General features: G+C 41.4%; 1 protein-coding gene across 1 annotated transcript; it reads right to left on the reverse strand.

The window, feature by feature from the left end:
* Positions 1-6,461: 6,461 nt before the first annotated feature.
* On the reverse strand, positions 6,462-7,951 carry LOC114474130 (alpha-(1,3)-fucosyltransferase 4-like). The gene has a single exon (XM_028464173.1). The coding sequence runs from the start codon at positions 7,827-7,829 to the stop codon at positions 6,801-6,803; it is 1,029 nt and encodes a 342-aa protein (XP_028319974.1). The 5' UTR covers positions 7,830-7,951; the 3' UTR covers positions 6,462-6,800.
* Between the last annotated feature and the right edge of the window lie 13,860 nt (positions 7,952-21,811).

Below are 21,811 nucleotides of genomic sequence, written 5' to 3' on the forward strand. Positions count from 1 at the left end.
CATTTGTCATGCGAAAAGCTTGTTGAACAGATGCATTAGTCATGTCTTTAACTTCACTGAGAAGACTCTGATATGGTTCAATAAACAGTCTCTGACCAACAGGAGTTTTGACAAATGGGATAAGGCTCAGAGCGTCTGCAACAATGTTCTGTGTGCCTGGAATGTACTTGATGTCAAAGTCATAGATTGCGAGTTTTGCTACCCAACGTTGTTCACAGCAGTCGAGTTTTGGCTTCGTCAGAACGTGGGTTAAAGGATTGTTGTCTGTCCAGATTGTAAATTTGTGGCCTTTCAACCAATGACTGAACTTGTCACATACGGCCCATTTCAAGGCCAGAAACTCAAGCCTGTGTGCTGGATAGTTTTTCTGGGACTGAGTCAGTGACTTGCTCGCGAAAGCTACGGGTCTGGCACGAGATTCACCATCCTTAACTTGAGACAGCACTGCTCCTATTCCATCTAATGAAGCATCAGTGGCAAGCACGAAGGGGCGAGAAAAGTCTGGGTGAGCTAGGACCACCGCATGTAACAGACTGTCTTTCAACATTTCAAAGGCTCGGACATGGACATCAGTCCAGTCAGAAGCATGGAGTTTTCTGTACTGTAACTTTGACTTGTTCCTTCCCTTCTTTTTCTCACCTTTCAGGAGTTCAAACAAAGGTTTGGCTTTGGTTGAGTACCCGGGTACAAAGTGCTGATAGTAATTTATCATCCCCAAGAATGATCTCAAACGTTTCTGGGAGGGAGTCACTCCGTCCGGCTCCATTAAATCAGCACAGAGCATCTTTGAGATACTCTCAACCTTGCTTGGGTCCGTCGAGACACCATTGTCGTCGATGATATGGCCAAGGAACTTCACAGATCTTCGTAGGAAAAAGCACTTTTTTGGCGACAATTTCAAGTTGTGACCACGTAATCTGTTGAAAACCATCTCAAGGCGCTCAAGTGCTTTATTTTCATCTGGCGCAAAGACCAACAAGTCATCTAAATAGCACAAAAGACTCAGGTAGTTCTGGTCCCCAAAAATGCTGGTCATCATGCGCATAAAACTACCAGGACTATTGCAGAGACCCTGTGGAAGGCGGTTGTACTCATACAGACCCATTGGAGTGGTAAACGCAGAGTACTTTCTGTCATCTTCATGGAGCGGCATGTTGTAAAAACCGGATGTCAAGTCCATGGTGCTGAAAAGACTGTTCCCCCCCAGTGCTGATAAGCAATCCGACTGATGTGGAAGGGGGTGAGCATCTTTCAGTGTTCTTTTGTTCAGCCAGCGAAAGTCTGTGCAGACACGAAGGTCTCCATCTTTCTTCCATACGAGTACTAATGGGGACGCGTACTCGCTTGTCGATTTTCTGATGATCTCCTTTTCCTCCATTTCCGTCAGCACCTGGCGCAACTTCTGATACTGGCTTGGTGGCACACGCCGGTAAGGAAGTCTGAAAGGTCTAGCGTCTGACAGGTGAATACGATGTACAAAGTCTTTTGCTTCCCCACAGTCCAAATGATGACGTGAAAAGACATCCTGGTACTGCAAAACAAGGGTGGCCATTTTTCTTTTAACCTCGTCTGACACTTCACACAAGTCTATGTCAACAGTGGAGAGGCCCATCGAGCTGAGCTTGTTTTTGACACTTTCAAAGTCCACTGAAGGAGGCACTGTCGATACAGAACAACTGGACAACATGACTTCATTGCTCTCAGCCGTGTCAATGTCCTCGAGAGCAACACAGGGGAAGACATCAGCTATCTTTGCATTGCGTCTGATCAGTACTGACCTGGTAGAGGTGTTAATGAGCTTAACTGGAAGCCATCTGTCACTTGACATGTGCGAAACGATCCTTGCAACCATGATACCTCTAGGGGCAGAACGTGAAGAAGTGGGCTCAGTCAGAACGGCAGAACCGGGAGACACAGGTGTATTATTTGGCATCCTACCCCAAATAAGATATTCTCGACCAGGTTCCAGACAGACAGCTGAATTGCATCTCAGTGTGCCGATCTTATCAGGAATGACATCTCCTTTCCATGGGTTTAGACCAGAAAGCATTGACAAGAACGCCATTGATTCAGGGTCTTTGGACAAACTAGCGCTGTACACTGTCTGCCAATAAGTTCCACACTGTTTAGACTTGCACAAAATATGTTTTATAACATTAGCACCGAGAATGATTTCATCGTGTTGGCCTTGAACCACAAGTGTGGGGACCAGCATTTTACACCCATAAACCTCCATTTCTAGCTCGACAGCATATTTGGGTTTCACACGGAGTCCACCACAACCAACCAATACCACGTTCACATCAGTCAAGTTATCATCAGTGAGTAAACCAGCTTGTCTCAGTTTTTGCTCCGCACTCACATTAATGCTACAAGCCATCGAGCCACTGTCTAGCATGCCACCCATCACAACCGATCCACCAAAAGTCACAGGTGTGTAGAAAAGGCTGTCACTGCTGACAATTTTGTGTATATTTTGGTACACAACAGTCTCAAAGCTGTGACATGACTCTCGGGCGGAAGAAAAAATGGACTCTGCATCAAACGACACATCAGATTGGGAGTTAATTTCAAGACCCGTACTGCCTCCCTCTGAATACAGGTCACTTAGTTTCCCTGAGGCTGGTTTGCTGAGGTTTTTGAAAGAGCTGCTGGACATTGCAGCCTATGATGACCAGGAGTGAGACATTCAAAGCACAATCTGTCAGACATGCAGTGGGAGATTGTAGTATGGCCTGCATCACCACACACTCTGCAGCATGGCTCTTTGGAACGACGCTGACGTGCACGTGAAGGGCCACTGTAACCAGGACGGGCATTACGTGTTTGAACTTTTTCCATCATCTCCTGGAACATCTCAGCCATGCGATTTAAAAGTCTCTCTTCTGACTGTTGCATGTTTTGAGCCACGACTGGAACTGCTGCACGGCCTGCACTGCTCAAAACATTGTGATGGTTAACTTGGGCTGGCTGGGATGAGAAGAAACTTGGGGTGCTTTGTAACACCTGTGGTGTCATATCAGGAGACTGGGGAAGACTAGCCACTAAGTTGTGCTGTGCAGGTACCTGTGCACTCACCAGCAGGGGACTGGGTTGATCGGGGCTCACCGTAGCAGTATGAACTTTGAGCTGCATTGAACTGGAGGCTCTCTGATGTGCATGCATCTCCCTCTGGTAGTCGTCGATTCTCCGTTGAACATCTCTTGAAGTCCACTCATGAATGGGCCTCCACTTAAAGGTGGATGACAGTTCAGGATCTGGACAATGTTTAACAAACATTAGAGCAATTTCATTATTCAGATTGTTTGTAGCATTTCCCCGCATCTTTAAACCTTCTTGTGACCTGTCAGCGGCTTTGTTCAGTCTTATCCAATAATCTACAGGATTTTCTTTGGGCAGAGTGGCATAAAAGTCAGCCAGAGGAAGACATGAAGGAGCATCACTAAAATAGCGAAGGAGAATGTCATAGATCAGTGTGGGCTTTACAGCCACATCAAGGTCAGGGTCAGCACGAAGGGCTATTTTGACTACATCCCTGGCTTTACCCAGCAAATGTCCAGTGATTTCCTCCGCCTGCTCATGCAGCGGCGTTCCCCTCTTTTTCAGATAAGATTTAGTCATGAGAATCCAATCCTGGACTGAAAACTTGTCTGTACTGTCACCTCTAAAGATCTGCAGGTCTCTGTCTGGAGTGACATGCACTGTAACATGGGGAGAGTCACATTTGGTTCCGTCATCATGGGCGGGGTCATTGGGAGATTGTGTTTGAGTATTAGTGGATGCATTTATCACACCAGAGGACATCAGCTTTGCCACAATAGATTCACCAATCTGGGCACCTAATTGTCCCATCATATCTGTAAGCTGGTGAAATGTGTTTACATCACTGTGAGGCGTGGACGTCTGTACACTAGCACCACTAAATGCATCGCCACTGATAGCACACAGTTCTGTACCCAACCCAGTATCTGCGCTGTCAAACATGAGATTTGGGCGTCCCACATTCCCATCATTGATTTCTCTTTTCCATAACCCTCTACCTTTAGGTAAAAATGGAGTAGTAAAATCATCCATTGTAATAACACAAAACCGTAAAGTTTCTGAATAGTACCTGCGTTGTGTTACCAAAACAGTTCCTGCACAAAACAGTGCAACAATAATAAGAAAATACTGGGAAAAATGATAAGATGCACAATAACACCCCCAAGTGTTCGTGTACTGTAATAGCACCCTGTGCGCTGCAAAATATCAAACCGAAGTCCAGGCGCAGTGTATGATGACGAGGAGGCAACCACGGCGATCGGCGTTGAGCAGATCTAAAAATCCAAGAAGGTCACGGCACCACTGTAACGGCTGCGAACTCTTCAGCCATCCATTAATTGAAGACAGGACTCAGCTTGGAAATGATCACTTTACTGTGATAGACACAAAAATGCAAATTTTTTTTTTTTAGTGTCTTCATTAAAGCAGCACACCTGGCTCCCCTCATCAGCACCGTCACTGCACTCAGTTTAAATACACAGAATATATCTTTGTGATCCCCCAAAATGTATATTAACAATTGTTGTTTGAACACAATACAATAACAATTATATACAATCATATTTGGTGTCAGTGGATGGAGTAACAAATAAATTTTACATGTATAAAATAAAACATACCTGTGATAGACACAAAAATGCACATCTTTTTTTTAGTGTCTTCATTAAAGCAGCACACCTGGCTCCCTACAGAAGCAAACAGCACAATAAAATGGCTGCTCAATACATATAACGTGATAATGACGCCATTACACGAGGCACTAGTTAGCTAACTGCAGTTATTAGCAGACTTCACAAAAGTACCAAAACACAAAGTTAGCTCACAAATTAAATTGAAAACAGGTCCATAACATTACAAAACATAATCTTAACAACATATATGAGGTATTATACAACTACAGTTGTCAAAAATAATAAAATAAACTCCCCTTCACGGAGTTACAACTTACCCTCATCAGCACCGTCACTGCACTGAGAGGGAGGAAGTGAAGCTGCTGCAGATAGCATGCGCAGGAGTGGTGTGCTTTTCAAAATTAAATAAACGATAAAATTCACATAAATAATTTAACCTGAAAAACTAGTGCATTGTTTTATATTCGTTACATAACCATGTCGGAAATAAACTGAATAAATAAAAATAAATAAATATATTTTTGCAATTATTTATTAAATCTGATGAGTGACCATGAGAGTACATGATTATCTGTAGCAAAAACACAGTGTCTTAATACAGATTATGAAGACCAATAAAAATAATAATAATAATAATAATAATAATCAATATAAAATAAGAACATTGGCATCATCAGTTGGACAAAAACACTATGTCCATGTCTGAATAATATATGAACCATAAAAAATTTATTATTTTTATTTTTCTTGTTATTAGTTATATTTTCAGTTCACATTCTTGATTATCATTTTTAACCAAAAAAAAAATACACATTCTAAAATTTCATATTTTTAATGCTTTCATTTGTTAATTTTTCACCCTCTCTCAAGTACCCCCTGTAGTGCCATTGTGTACCCCCATTAGAGAAACACTGGTTTAATTCATTTAACAGCTTCAAACTGCTGTTATCTGTAGCAAAAATATAGTGTCCCAATACAGATTATGAAGACCAATAATAATCAATAGATAACTCACAGCCTTTCAAAATAAGAGTATGGGCATCATCAGTTAAACCACATGTGCCAAACTCATGGTCTGGGGGACAAATCTGGAACTTTGGAGCATCCAATTTGGCCCACATGGGAGAGAGTAAAAATTACGGAGAAGACCAGAATTAACATCTTTAAATATTTAATATCAGTGAAATATTGTGACAAATGTTTTTTAAGTGTTGCAGATCTGGTGTATGTTATATATAATATAATATATAAGATATATTTTTTTAAATGCAAGGTGGATTTCTGTAAAAATAAATGAAAATGAAACAATTGCAATAATGAGGAGAAAAAAAAGTGTTGCATGTACTTGAAACGTCAGCATTTCCAACCTTTTTAAGTTACTGCTATGACCTTCCTTATCTTACCCTCTAATTCTGTGGTTCCCAAACTGGGGTACATGTACCCCTAGGGGTACTTAAACATATCTCAGGAGGTACACAAAAACATTTGTCAGTTTATTTATTAACATTATGAATTTTTTTATTTATTTTTTTTTTTTTTACATGCACACATACTTTTTTCCTCATCCAACAATAATTGTTTGTGGCACAACTCTTTAAAATACACCAAAAATGTAAAGTTCAAATCCTAAAACGAGTAAAACATCAGAAGGAAAATAAAATAAAAAGGTAAGGCAAATGTATTTGTAGCACATTTCATACACAAGGCAACTCAATGTGCTTTACATGATCAAAAAGTGCAACAGAAAACATTCAACAGCTTAAAATCAATAGGAACATTTAAAATCATCAGTAAAATCAATTCAAATCATCAACAAACACATTATGTCCACAACATGACCAAAAATATCCCTCTCAATCATACACAGTAGAGAAAAAGAGTTTTCTTTAACTTTGATTTAAAAATGTTATGCTGACTTTAGCTTTTCTCACCGGTAGCCCTTATACAGTAGCTATGAAGTAGCTCACAGTTTCAGAAAGGTTGGTGACCCTGTTATAAACCCTGAAAAATAAGTCCTATGTTTTATCAAATATTTAGAAGCAGCAGCAGCAGGTTTGCAATGCATAGAGATTCCCACAGTCAATTACCAATAAATATTTAACATTTGCATCACACACTGAGGTGTCTTCACGAACAAAACCAATCTTTCAGGTGAGGGACCTCACTGGTCTGGCCCCTGGTCCTCCTCACCATCTTACAGGCTTTGCAGTATAGCTCGTCACGGGTCGACAGGTGGACGCTGTAGTTCTGCCTCCAGCTCAGGTGGTGCTTCATCAGATCCGGATTCTGCTTCACCTTGTTTAGGTACTGGGCCAGCTCCTCGACCGTGGGGAAGTCATCCACGTGGATGAAGGCCTCTGGGGGCAGGAGGCGCTCATAGTTCTGTCGGGACGGACCCAGGACCACGGGGATAGCTCCTGCCCGCACTGCGTTCCAGAGTTTCTCCGTGATGTAGTCCGTGTGCTGTGAGTTCTCCATGGCCAGGTAGAACATGTAATCTCTGAGCAGCTCCAGCACGGCCTTGATGCTCTTCTTTAACGGCTTCCCTGCGCGTCCGTACACGTCGATGTTTACGTAGCGTTTCAGTTTATTGTAGAAAGACACACGGGCAAGGGAGGGAGACCAATGGCTGACGATCCAGGCCAGAAGGCGGGATGGACGGCGGAGAGAAGTCGTCTGGTCCAGCGATCCAGAGCCGTTAACCACGGGGATGAGGTGACCATAGGGGACGTAAATATCCGAGTCCATCCGGTAGGACATCGTCAGGTTGAAAACCCTGTCGAACTTCTGCAGTCTCGGTGAATTTGTGGGAGACTCGTGGTTCATCCATATCCACTTCTGAGAGCGAGGTCGCGGTTCTGTTGGCATTCGGGCTCTCCCGATACCGATATCCCGGTGGTGAAAAATCACAGCGTCAGCCTGTCGGTACGCGTGCTTGTCATCCGTGATCGTGCACCCATGGATTTGGAACTGCTTCCAGCAGTCAGGGAGAGGAGCGAAAACGCCGAACGGATGCACCCAGAGCAGGATGGTGGTAGGGGAGAGCCTGGGGCTGGGGGGGACATGCAGGTACAGAACACTTATTCCCAAGGTCAGGAAGACAGTCGCTGTGCACACGGCGCAGAGGACGTAATTGAGAGCACAGCCACGTTTCATCCCGGAGTGGATGTTGTTTCCAGGAGCAGTGAGTGATGATGAAAGGCCTAAAGGTCTCCACAGTCCACCACAGCCTCACCTACTGACTCCTGGTTCAGATTTACACACCTGTCAGTATTCACTGCAATAATAAATGACAGATAGATACGCCTACAGACGCAAATACTAGGTTGTGGTTAGGAGTGGCACACTGATTACCATCCAGTGACATATCCTTGTTTTTTTTTTTTTTTTTTTTTTCTGTTTTCCGGTAAAGTTACAGGAAAATTAACAAATAAAGTGTCAGTCTTGGTCCAAAACCAGGCGTGAGATGACCGGAAATGATAAAAAATAAATTAATATATTTAATCAGGAGGCACTAAATCAGTGTTTTTCAACCTTGGGGTCGGGACCTCATGTGGGGTCGCCTGGAGTTTGAAAATTTGAAAATCGCTTGAAATTTCTAAAAAATTACTCATCAATGCACTACTGCACTATTATCTTATTATTATTATTGTATTTTTTAATTTTATTTCGTTATTATTATTATTATTATTATTATTATTATTATTATTATTATTAGTATTAGTATTATTATTATTATCTTGTTGTTATATTTAGTTTGCACATATTAGTCTAACTACTCTTATACTTATATATTTATATTTATGTTTATTCTTCTTTTTTTATTTATTTTTCTTTATTCTAGTTGATTGTTATTATTTATTGTTACACTATCTGAGAGAACACAGGTCACCAAGACAAATTCCTCGTGTGTATTCATACACTCTTGATCAATAAAGTTGATTCTGATTCTGATTCTCCAATCAAGCGATCATATTTTTGTGGCCGCCACTATTATCAAAGTTATATATCCGTCAATTTCGTGCCAAAAACTCAAGAGCATAAAAACTTTAATCGCACACAGTTGGATCACTTTATGCCCACGTGCGGTGCCTTTCTGCACGCTCTCGTCTCGGTCTGTGCATGTTGAGTTTTGGCACTTTGGGGGCGTGCATTGCATGGACAGCACTTCCTTTCTGATTGGTCACTTGAAAAACGGTCAGAGCCAATCAGAGGTACAGTAGGGCGGGTCATCACAGTATAAAGTCCGTGGCTGTTTCCTAGGAAGAAAAAAAGAAAAAGTTATCTCTCAGATTTCATTTGATTTTATGCTGGGACCAATGTATGGATCTAGTTTTATTTATTTATATTATTTTATTTTTTACTGTGCCAGCTAAACTGACGTCTGGTCTATGGCTTTCCCCCCCCCTTAATCTTAGTTGATTGCAGAAACATTAATCTTTATTTTGTTTTTAAATTAAAACCCTATTAATGTATTCTATGTATTCACCATTTGCATATGTACATATAGAATGTATGTCACAATGTGGAACTATTTATTATCTCTCCTTCATCTGCTGTTGTGCTCCTTTACACCAGAGTAAGTCCACCTGAACCCACTTATCTATGTGTCCTTCATATCAGGACCACAGGATTATCCTGGGCCTAATTATTGATGTCATTGTTGCAAGTACAGTCACTTCAGTAGAATTATAATGAATGACAGACATCAATAGAATAAATTAATCGAGTTCTAATTTTAAAAAAATGATTTACATTTCTGCAACCAACCAAGATTAAGAAAAAATAGCCGTAGACCAGACGTCAGTTTAACTAACACAATAAATAAATAAATAAATAAATAAATAAAACTAGCTCTATACATTGGTCCCAGCATATCAAATTAAATTTGAGAGATAACATTTTATTTTTTGTCCCAGGAAACAGCCACGGACTTTATACTGTGATGACCCGCCCTACTGTACCTCTGATTGGCTCTGACCGTTTTTCAAGTGACCAATCAGAAAGGAGGTGCTGTCCATGCAATGCACGCCCCCAAAGTGCCAAAACTCAACATGACCGCGCGCAGAGAGATCCCCGCGAGCGCACAGACCGAGACGGTGAGCGTGCAGAAAGGCACCGAAAGAAATCTATAACTCTGCACGATTACAGTATTTATGAGCTTGGGGTTTTTTTTGATTACTTAAAAAAACATCTTTTACCTTCTAAACTAACTTGTATCAGACAAAGTAGACACAGACAGAAAATTGGCTCAGGCTACAATCTTTACGTATTAAAATGTATTTTAAAAAATGTTTTTTAATATGCATTATCCCTTTTTAAATAAATAAACTTAAAACTTCAGACGTTCCCATGTTCAATAACATTGAAATTATAATTAAATAAGGGTTTTTACAACATTGGGGTCGGGACCCCATGTGGGGTCGCCTGAAACAATTGCTAAAAAAAATAATAATAAATTACTGTAAAGTTATTGTTATTTCACAAATTAAAACACACAACTACTGTATTCTATACATTCACTTTGTCAAATATGAATCTAGTTAATAATAAAAATAATAATAATAAAATGCAAAAATATCTGAACTGGTACAACTCTGTATTATAACAAATTTGATCTAAAACTAATTCTAGAAAAAAGAAGCTTTGATATCAAATCGGGGTCACGATTTAAGAAAAGATTGAGAACCACTTTGCTTTGAGTGATAAATTCTGTGAAAAATAGGACAAAATCAATGACCTTTAATCTAAAAGACATTACCTGCTAAGATTCCCAGACTGCAGAGAAAGAAAACATCATAAAAACCCACTTGTTCATGTCGTCTCGCCCCTTGCAGATAGTCACATATTTCACTCTCAAGACCAAATGAGGTTTCAAATGTTAAATGACAATAAAATTGTGTTACAGGCCATATGATGTGATCATAATCACCACAAGCTTCTCCATCTCTTGAAGTTTCCATATACGTCACCATACATTTGCAGAGCACTACTGGCTATAAGGCTTCCAACCTAGAAATAAAGCAAGTGCTCATTAAACTGTGCTTTTAAATGGACGGAGATGTCAACTAAACTCACACTGAAGAAATAACAAAGATGTCAATATCAGACCTAAATAACAGGCCTAAGTTACATGATTGAAGAACTAGTGACTGCTTGACTGGAAGTTCATCAGATAACAGTGGGGGAGTGACATGTCACATAACCCTGTTTTATTTCAGGGAAGAATGATGCTCTTTCAAAACCAGTTAAGCCAATATAGCAAATAACATTTTATTGCACTATTTAATGGGGAAGGATATTTAGTCAACAATCGAGCACTTTTTTTTAAACAGTTTTGCATTGAGGTTTAGATGTTTTTCAAATACTTTGAGCTTTAGCATTGAAAACCTAATGGTCAAAATCATCAATCTTTCCAATAACAAAAAATTCATGGAACCCAGCAACCCAAACCCCACAAAACCCCTCCCCCACAAATACAATTAAATATCTAGGCTTAAATATATCACCAAACCTAAATGAATGAATTAAACTGAACCTGGATCCGCTGTTGGATAAAGTCACAGAAGATCTGCGGAGATGGAACAATCTCCCTATCTCACTCCTTGGCAGAATAGCCTCAGTTAAAATGAAAATCTTACCTAAAATAAACTATCTGTTCTCAGTGATCCACTGAAACCACCAACACAATGGTTCAAAAGATTAGATTCTGCAATTACAAAATTCTATGCTATAAAAACCAAAAATAAGCCTTTCAACCCTCCAAAAAAATAAAAGCGAGGGTGGGTTGGAAGCCCCTATTTTCACGCATTATTACCTAGCAAACCAAATTCTATATTTAACAGAATGGCTAAAAGCAAACGAATACCATAACACCTGGCTAGAAATAGAACAGCTAGACTGCAAACAAAAATAAACTCTCTGATCTCCCTTTTATCACTGCGACCCTCAAACGTCATAACTGCTTTAAAAACCCACTGATTGCCTCCACCCTGAATGCGTGGTGGAAAGCCCTGGAAATTACAAATGTTCAATTAAAAACTAGTATGCTGTCTCCAATCTGGTACAACCCGACTTTAGAAACAGAAAAACACCGCTCTATCTAAAAACATGGGAAGAGAGCGGAATTATTCATCTCCAGGGCCTCTTCGAAAATGATAAGCTCAGGACATATAACAAGCTAACCCAAACATTCAATATAAATAAATGTAATTTTCTTCAGTACTTACAAGTAACAAAGACAATTAAGAAAAATACGGCAATAGATTTAATTACCTTGCAACCTCCAGAACTGGCCATATATATGAAAAAAATCTCAACAAAAACAAAAAAAACTCTCAAAAATCTTGAACACTAACTCTAATCACTTACCAATCTCTAAATGGGAAGCGGAACTCTCAATCACTACGAACACCGATTTCTGGACAGAAATTTGTTGTAATACTTTTAATATGATTAAAAACACAAATCTTTAGTTAATTCAATACAAGGTCCTCCACAGATCCCAGATGACCCAACAGAAAATGTATAAAATGGGCTTCTCCGTAACAGACATCTGCTCTCAGTGCACCCAGGGAACAGCTGATTCATATTTACATGCCGTATGGCTTTGTTCGCCAGTTCAACAGTTTTGGTTCCTAATCACTGAAAAACTGTCCTCCATTTTGGACTACAAGGTTCCTTTATCTCCAAATCTATGTCTGTTGGGAGACCTGACTATGCTTGATAATCCAGCAAACTGTTGGGGCAGAATAATTAGTTATGCTTAATAATATAATTACTTATATATTTTAATCCTTAAGCCTTGGGGTGTAACTTTCCATTGTGTGATTTTCATGTCTTAAACCTTGCTGGGTCAAACTGCCTTGTCAAAAGCACACAATATCTCCCCAAAACAATAAACGCACAAGGACGCATAGGCACTCTGTGTGCGTACTCACATGCTCACACAGTCACATGTCACATAGCACACCCCATACACATTCATTCACACACACAAACACAAACGCACACTCCTCCGTCTCTAAGACAACCGACAGATAACAGAACTGGTTGTTTAGACCCAAAAGAACAAACTGTCTTTCTTTTTTTCACCCTCTGTCCTCACCTCCTCCCTCTGCCTCTGTCTCAATCTCGGGGGGGGAGGAGGGAGGGGGGAACTAAGGGGAGATATACGTGGCTTTAATATTGTGTCTCGTCACTCTGTCTTTGGATCGCCTGGCCAGGGGGTCACCATTTTTGTTTCCACTTTGTATTCTTTTATTTAGTTTAGAATAAACATTTTTTTTTATATAAAATCATCAATGCTTCTCCTGGACTCCATCATTCAACCAGAGCAATAAATCATGTCTCCAAATAAGGTCAACCGTAAATTCAGCCGTAACAATTGGCGTCGACGAACAAGGACCATCTTCTGTCCACCCCTCGGACAGAGACTGGATCACGAACCATCGGTTGAACCTCAAACACCAATTCGGACTAAGGTAAAGCTGCCTTTATAAATATATATATATATATATGTAAATTTTCATTTACATATATATATATTCGCTCTGTGTTGATTTTTTTTTGGAACCAGTCAAGCATTGTATTGATTTTCAGCTTTGAGCTTTGATTTTGATCCTCAGCTGTTCTGTGTTTTGACGCAGTGAACTGCCATGAGAAAGGCTCAAATGGTTGAGGTTCTGTGCTTTTTAATGCTGTAGGTTCCCTCTGTTTTTCTTCGGGCTCGGATATTTTGTTTAGGCATAAAATACGGCTGGTCATTATTTACTTTGGTTTTGTTCGGACACCCACAGACAGCCTGTGAGGTCCTGACCATAGATAGACGGGCAACCAAAGTTTCCAAAACATCCCAGCGGTGCCATGATCTGAGTTCACCTCTGTACCGAAAGCAAAATAGATTAAAACCCCGAACCTAACCTAAATTGTGTTTCTGTGAATCAAACAGATGAAGAATCCAATAAACAAATAATATATGCATACGCATATACAATCTTGGTATGATGTGAACTCAGATCATGCTTCAGTGAGTTTTACTTTTTTTATCTTTGTTTTTATTTTGTTTAAACGTGGAATCAGATTTCTCCCTTTGGCTTGGCTTTAATGCTTTCATTTGGACGAGTGTCAGCTTTTGACTTCTCTCAAACACACACACACACACACACACACACACACACACACACACACACACACACACACACACACACACACACACACGTACAGAGAGAGAGAAGGAGAGAGAGCCAAACACCCACGCACACACACACACACAAGAGAGAGAGGTGGCCCCTCACTGGCCAGTTTAGTGCACTACACACTTGTGGCACAACATTGTGATTTCTCACCTTGCCCCCTGCCGATAGAATAGTGCCATTACACACAGACACTATTTTTATTTTTATTTTAAATTTTATTTTGATTTCATGTTTGATGGGCAACACACACTCAAACACACACACACAGATGAATACAGTATTTCATTTTATTTTATTTTAATATTACTGTTACCATCATTATCATTTTTTATTATTTAAATTGTTAGTTTCTGTTGGCTTTGTGGTTGCCCCCCCTGAAGAAACGACATCTTCAATGAAAGAATGAAATCACCTTCAACTCTTACGCTAATGAAAAGGCAACATCATTCAAAGGACCAAGCATCAGAAGGAAATGGACAATTAAAGGTGTGTGACCTTTCAGGACTCAAGGACTCAACTCCCATTCAGCAAAGCAATGCTGAAATAACTCGCTCAGTCCCAAGTCAACTCTTCATCGTCTATGAATGGGCCGCATGCCAATGCTGGGATTAACACATCCTGCCCCATCATCAAAGACTGAGAACCTGTGGGCGTCGGAGTGGACACTCCCCCACCAATGAGTTGCGAGTTAAACGCCACGACTACTGCCTGAACGATGGGCAGCAACTGCAGACTGGTCACACGTCTGATGGAATATCTTCACCAAAAAAGACACTGTTTCAAAAGCCACAAGGATACCAAGCCACAAGAAGTCCACCACAGCCTTTGGTGGTAGTGCTAAATCACTTTAGCCTTGAACTTTGGCATGGAGGGGGACAACTAGCAAATAGCCAACAAGCTTCTCCTTCGCACAATACTAACCCCTCTATCTTCTGACTGTGCACTAGATTATTTTGTTTTCATTTATTCTCTCACACGCAGACAGACCAGACATACAGTCACACACCCACATTCATAACTATGAGAAACACAGGACCACCAGAACTTCACACAGAACCCTTCTGTTTGCCACATGAGATCACGTGTGCCCATCATTTATCTTTGCTTTTATTCATTATGTTGCTCATTTATTTACACTGCTTTTGCCTTTATGAGAAAAGAACAAACAAAGGGGAAGAAAATAGTGTTACTGATAAGGTTGTTTTTGTTTGCTTTTCTTTCATTTATTCTCTTGTTGAGGGGAGGCCCCCCACAATGCAAGATATGGTTACATCCGCTGAAGACAGAGCCCTCTGTTGCCTCAGCTTTTGGAGCTGAAGTTTTAATTTTTATTGGCCATGATTTTTTTTTTGAGCTCACACGTTTTTCTCCTTTGTTATTTCTGAACGATTCTTCTTTTTCTCTTTTGTTTTTACTCAATTTCAGGAAAATTGAGACAGAGATTGAGGACTGCAGCCTAAACCAAGTTTAAATTTTGACATTTTTTGACCGATACCCTCGTAAACAATCTGTACCTTACCCTTTTTGAAGCTGCTTGCGACAGACAGCCTAGTTCAACATTCATTGTTTTCATTTTGCGCGCCTCCCCCTTACCGCGTCGGACTGTCTGGCCGGCCCAAAGCCACTCGATAGCAGGGGGGTACCAAATTTTTCCTGAGAAAAAAAATGTCCCATTAGTTGCTATGAGTACATAGGCAATTACTTTTCAAACAAGAAGTCCTGGTTTAATGTGCAGAAAAAGGATAAACCTTGCTAGGGAAAGCGCTCTTTGGGGGATAGCGGTCCACCTGATTTGATACATGCTTGGTAACCGAATACCGTTCTGAACAAATTTCTACGTTCCCTTAGAGTGAGGGTTATTAGAGGTTGCGTGCTCCGTTCAATCTTAGAGGTGCCCAATAAAAGTCCTGACAGTTGTGCGAAATTTTCCTTCGGTTTGGTACCGGAGGTTGTTTTCCTTCAGTTTGGTACTGTTGTGAATTATTCTCCCAAACTCTTATTTTCAAGAGCGGTGGTTGAGCCCCGCTGATTCAGAGATTCTTTTTTACATTTCTGGAGACGGACGGCGGGTGAATTTCCCGCGGTTTGGTACCGCGGTTGAGTTTGTGTTTTCCTTCGGTTTGGTACCGGGGATGTTTTCCTTCAGTTTGGTACTGTTGAATTATTCTCCCAAACTCTTATTTTCAAGAGCGGTGGTTGAGCCCTGCTGATTCAGAGATTCTTTTTTACATTTCTGGAGACGGACGGCGGGTGAATTTCCCGCGGTTTGGTACCGCGGTTGAGTTTGTTGAGTTAGACACGGCTGTGCTATTCCTGCCTGATCAGCAGATGAGCAGACTGTCAGTACCACGGGCGATAATCTAAGACTCCGCCAAGGCGGAAGTAAAAAGGAGCGTACCTCTTAGTAATCAGACGATACCAGTAAAAAGCAATTAATTAACACTAAAAGGTTGCCAAGCATGGGGGGGGCAATAAGAGCTCATTGACGCCGAGAGACGAGGTGGACTGGCTATCGCCATTGGTGGGTTAGATGAGACCTATATTCTACTTAGACACTATGCAACAAAACCTTGTGAATGCATGGACGTGAAAATTGAGGCATGAACGTGTGCGGTGCATGAGTGATTGAATGATGACACGTTACGTATGCCTGAGAGAACCGCGTTGTGAGTGCGAATGTGCCGTGGACGTGTCATTGAGTGATTGACCGATGAATGGCTGTTTGACTACACATGTTCCTCTGTTTCACCTTCCTTTCCTCCTGGGTTTTGATGCACTAGATCTTCTCCCTGTTTTTGCCAATTATATAGTGGGGTGTTCAGAAAACACTGCTGCTTGTTAAAAAATTATGGTTTTAGGCCTTGGGCCTTCTAAAAAGTTACCAGGATTTAAAAGTTTTTTTTCTGGGTGTTTAAAAACACCAAACGACATTTTTTATATATGATACCACTTTCAGTGGAATGACTGGTTTTGACCTTGACTGACCTTACTGTTCATGTTCAGTGTCCATGTTTTTTTGTTGATATATGTGTATACTCGTTGTGGTGTGCACTTGTCTACGTCTTTGTCTTAGTTGTTGTTATTATGTAGCTTTTTCCAATACACAGGCCGCTGGCTGTATACTCAAAGGAGACGAATCAAATCCAACTAAAGAAAGGAGATATTTTAAATTATTAATTTAAGTCTTAATGTTTTCCTCTCTTTCTGTTTCTGAGTGTTTCCTAACAGAATGCCACCGCCTCCTCGACTCCGATCCTTCCTCTTCGCCGCCATGCCTGGTCACTGCTCTTATGATGAAGGATGAGAATTAAAGGGAAGTATTGTCCATAACTGTAACTGGGAACCAAGGGGAAATAGATTGAAATAGACACGTGACAATATGACATATTGTGGATGTTCTAACATAATATCTATTCCAGAGACTACAGAGACTTCCAATCCAACTGCAAAAGTGGGGACAGATCTTTAAATTTCCAAAAGGAGCGTACAGTTGACCCTGGCTTTGACCTTTATGGCTGAGGAGAGGGAGGTCGAGGAGGCTGGAGGGCACAAAGGCAGGCGGACACAAGAGAGAGGAAAACGGAGACACATCCAAAATGATCAGATAAGTGATTTTCCAATGATATTTATCATATGGTTTTAAGAATCCAAATGTATTCTTATGTAAAAAAGGGAAGGGAGCGGGCCAACGTCCCTCTGATTTTTGATTTATATTTTATCATAGGAAAATATACATCAAACCCTCCAACTATTTTCTTCTTGTTCCACCAGCACTTAGCGTGCAAGACCATAAAACACCTTCACTGGGTTTAGACACGTTTAAGGGAAAAATTAAGTGTTCTCAACATTGGGTTGGTGGCCCAATCTGGGTCGCCTGAGATTTAAAAAAGGGTCCTCCTGAAAATCTTGATAATTGATTGAAATAAGAGATATTTTAAAGTTAAGTAACTTCCAAACATTTAAGGAAGCTCTCCAAACCGTGCTGGGGCTCGTCACCCCTATGAATGGGATAAATACAGAGCGCAAAAGACAATATGATTGTTCGACTCAACTTAACTTTAATTCTGTCTAACCTTAAAGGGCCAATAATCTTGCTAAACTCTGGTTCAGACACAGAATAGGAGACACTTTTGCCACCAATTGACCTTCAAAATTCAGTAAATTACATCTCAAATAATAATTATGAGGGAAAATAATGAAATAAATGAACTGACAAATTCAGCTCTATAAAAGAATTAGGCTATGTAATTAGGTGTGGAGTGTTAACATTATTCAGAATAAATAAAGGATAGAATAAGATTTCGCCTTCACAAATAAGAGATAGGAAAATAAAACAAACAATTTAAATAAATAAATAACATTATTTATTTATTTGGTTAAACTCATTTAGCTTTCTCACATCTCCATGTCTCCCAATTGTATGTATTCATCTTGAGAAGACATGTAATCACACTCCACACTTCTCCGTCTGACTTGCATGTCCTTCTCCGTCCGACTTGCATGTCCTTGTAAACAGTGGTTCTCAAATTGTTGCTTCTCACCAGGTAAGTAGATGTACCACAGATAATCACTGCAACTCCAGCTATGCTTCTTCTTACTCCAGGAAAAGAAAATCGAATTAATACTTCCTGCTTTTCTTTCAGCCCCATATTTTCCCACTCGCGTGCGAATGGGCTACAGAACTAGCATGGCTAAAAGCTCACTAACCCACACCTAACCATTGTGTGATTGTGCAGCAGCACCTTTCAGGATCTGAAAAGCTCTCAGATCCTGACCTCTGACCTCTGACCTCTGACCTGTCTCTGCGTTCCTGGCCATACTAACTATTCACTTAGTTAGTTAACTAACCCTAACACCCCTCATCTACAACGCCGACCTAAAAATGAACGACCGAAGGTGGACCGACACTTTCCGAATTCAACTTACGACCCACGCGGCAGTGAAGGTCGCGGAGCGAGCCACGTGGATCCACGCATCACACTCCAGGAAGGTGCCAACATCACCACTGATCGTGGAACCGCAGTAAGGAGCGTTTCCTCTTTTCTGGATTAGGAGCAGTATTTTGAGGAGCCTTTGTTTGCCCTGAAAGTTGCAACGAAGGGCAGAAGAAAAGTCCCCGGGGTTACAAGCTAATCTTTCAAACGGGGCATATGGTCTGTTGAAACCTTTGAAATCCAACCTTGAGGACATTGTGGGAGATCACAAGCATTTTCCCGCTGTGATGAAGAGGTCACGAGCCCCTCTGTTTATGCCCCAGGAGCAGGCTGGAATTATGCCACTATTCTGTCGTTTCATGTCACTCGTGTTCTGGTCATCGATTGGCACGATGGTCCTGTCCGCAAGTCCAGTACTCCTCTGGCTCCTGGCCTCCAAGGGGGCAATCGAGGACACTGGACTTGAACCAATGAATACAAGTGTTGTTCCTAATGAATGCTTCTTTTTACAGGGTGACGAATGCAAGCAGAAATAAACGTTGGATAAACGACATCGTCCTCCACAACACTTTAGCTGCGACCAATGTTCACGAACACCTGGTACCGATACGCGCACTATCAAGCTAAAAGTAGGGGCCTATCCAACTGTTTTTGTTCTTACATGCCTGTGTCATCAACACACCCCCGCTTAACCGCGATACTAATGGATGCTTCCGACTCCTTTTGTTATTTGTCTCACTCTAATTTCGGCATGGGGGACCCCAACCGTTGTTCTAAACCGCCAGTAAAAAAACTGACTACACTACGCGATGACACATCTTCCGCTATGTATGTAGATTACACGCGATCCACACTTTTTTCCCTTCTGTTTCGCCAGAAACGGAACTCGCAAACTAGGCCAGATTCCCGGTCATAATTGCAATTTTACTTAGTCCTGAATGCGACACCGCACATAATTCGCACACATGTGCCCACGTTCATACACCCGGGACTAATAGTTTAATTTAGCGAACGGTTTTGACTATGCTCAACTATTCCTCTTTTGTCACGAAGTAAATGCAAATCCCACACTCCTTTGGACTTTAATCCACACGACAATCTGGGGTACGGCTGCGCGTCGAAACCTTAGAATACAGGTTTAAGTCCTTTGTTAACGCTTAATGGTCCTACAAAGTAGAATGGTCCTAGACCTACAGACCGTGGCCAAAAGAGGCGTTTGCGCAATGGTAGGTGCATCTTGCCACGCGACGCCATGAACAAAGACCACCACGTCCTATAACCCTTCCGCCGCCGGAAGCCCAGCCTGAAGTGTTTATGATGAGTGTTTTTGATGTCTCAGATGATGACTCTGCTTACTGAGGACACCTACATATATTTTTGTTGCTGTGCCGTGCTGACATTTATACCATGTGTGTTTTTGCTACTAGTGATATATATTCCATATTCATTGATCACCAATGATGTTAGTTGCTAAGGATATTTGATTTTATTGTGCAGATGGTCTTGTCTCACGTAATATTCATTATGTGTTCATGAGGTTCTATGCCTTCTCCTCCTTTTTCTTGCTCCGACTTTGAGGGATGCCTGTGTCCCCTGGAAAAAATAATGCTTATATCCATAGTGTTATAACGGTGTCAATATCATTTGTCCTACGGACCATGAGGTTGCGCTAGAATTACACTAATTTTGATTAATGTTTTATGTGTTTTGGGCTGTGCTAAAGTTAAACAACTTACTAACTAATTTCGCTTTTTTTGTGTTGGACTTTGTCCAAAAAGAGTGGATTGTTGGGGCAGAATAATTAGTTATGCTTAATAATATAATTACTTATATATTTTAATCCTTAAGCCTTGGGGTGTAATTTTCCATTGTGTGATTTTCATGTCTTAAACCTTGCTGGGTCAAACTGCCTTGTCAAAAGCACACAATATCTCCCCAAAACAATAAACGCACAAGGACGCATAGGCACTCTGTGTGCGTACTCACATGCTCACACAGTCACATGTCACATAGCACACCCCATACACATTCATTCACACACACAAACACAAACGCACACTCCTCCGTCTCTAAGACAACCGACAGATAACAGAACTGGTTGTTTAGACCCAAAAGAACAAACTGTCTTTCTTTTTTTCACCCTCTGTCCTCACCTCCTCCCTCTGCCTCTGTCTCAATCTCGGGGGGGGAGGAGGGAGGGGGGAACTAAGGGGAGATATACGTGGCTTTAATATTGTGTCTCGTCACTCTGTCTTTGGATCGCCTGGCCAGGGGGTCACCATTTTTGTTTCCACTTTGTATTCTTTTATTTAGTTTAGAATAAACATTTTTTTTATATAAAATCATCAATGCTTCTCCTGGACTCCATCATTCAACCAGAGCAATAAATCATGTCTCCAAATAAGGTCAACCGTAAATTCAGCCGTAACAAAACCAATCACAATCCATCCTTGCGGCACTCGCCATAGCAAAAAAAAAAACATTACTGAATTGGAAAAATGAAAAATCGTTAAGCATAAACCAATGGCGAAATCTCCTCATAGAATTTATTTCCATGGAAAAGATGTCTGCTCTCAGAAAAACCTGAGTGGTTCGAGTGGGTTGCTGGGGTGTTTTGGGTGGCTCTGGGGGGGCGTGCGTCCCTTTCGGGTGCTCTCGTGGTCCCTGTGCGGTTTGGTGTTGCTCTCCTGCCCCTTCGTGCACGTCTGGGTGGCCCTTGGGGCTGGGGGCCTGCGTGTTTCTCTGCCACTCTTTCCTCTTGCTCTCTGTCCCCCTGTCTCATCCTTCCCCCCCTCCTCCGCCTTCACTCTGCGCCTGCTCTCCCGTTGGGTTTGGCGTGGGGGGCTCCTGTCGGCCCGGGATGCTTGTGGGGGGGCTGTGGCCTCTGCTTGGGGGGCAGGTGTGGCCGCGCCGGGTGGGTAGCTTGGGGGTTGGCTCGTCTGGGGGCCTGGGGTAGTGGGGTTCATGGCTTCGGGACGGGGGGTCTGGGACAGGGGTGGCGCTGGGG

This window comes from Gouania willdenowi, chromosome 13, assembly GCF_900634775.1.
Source record: "Gouania willdenowi chromosome 13, fGouWil2.1, whole genome shotgun sequence".
NCBI classification, from domain to species: domain Eukaryota; kingdom Metazoa; phylum Chordata; class Actinopteri; order Blenniiformes; family Gobiesocidae; genus Gouania; species Gouania willdenowi.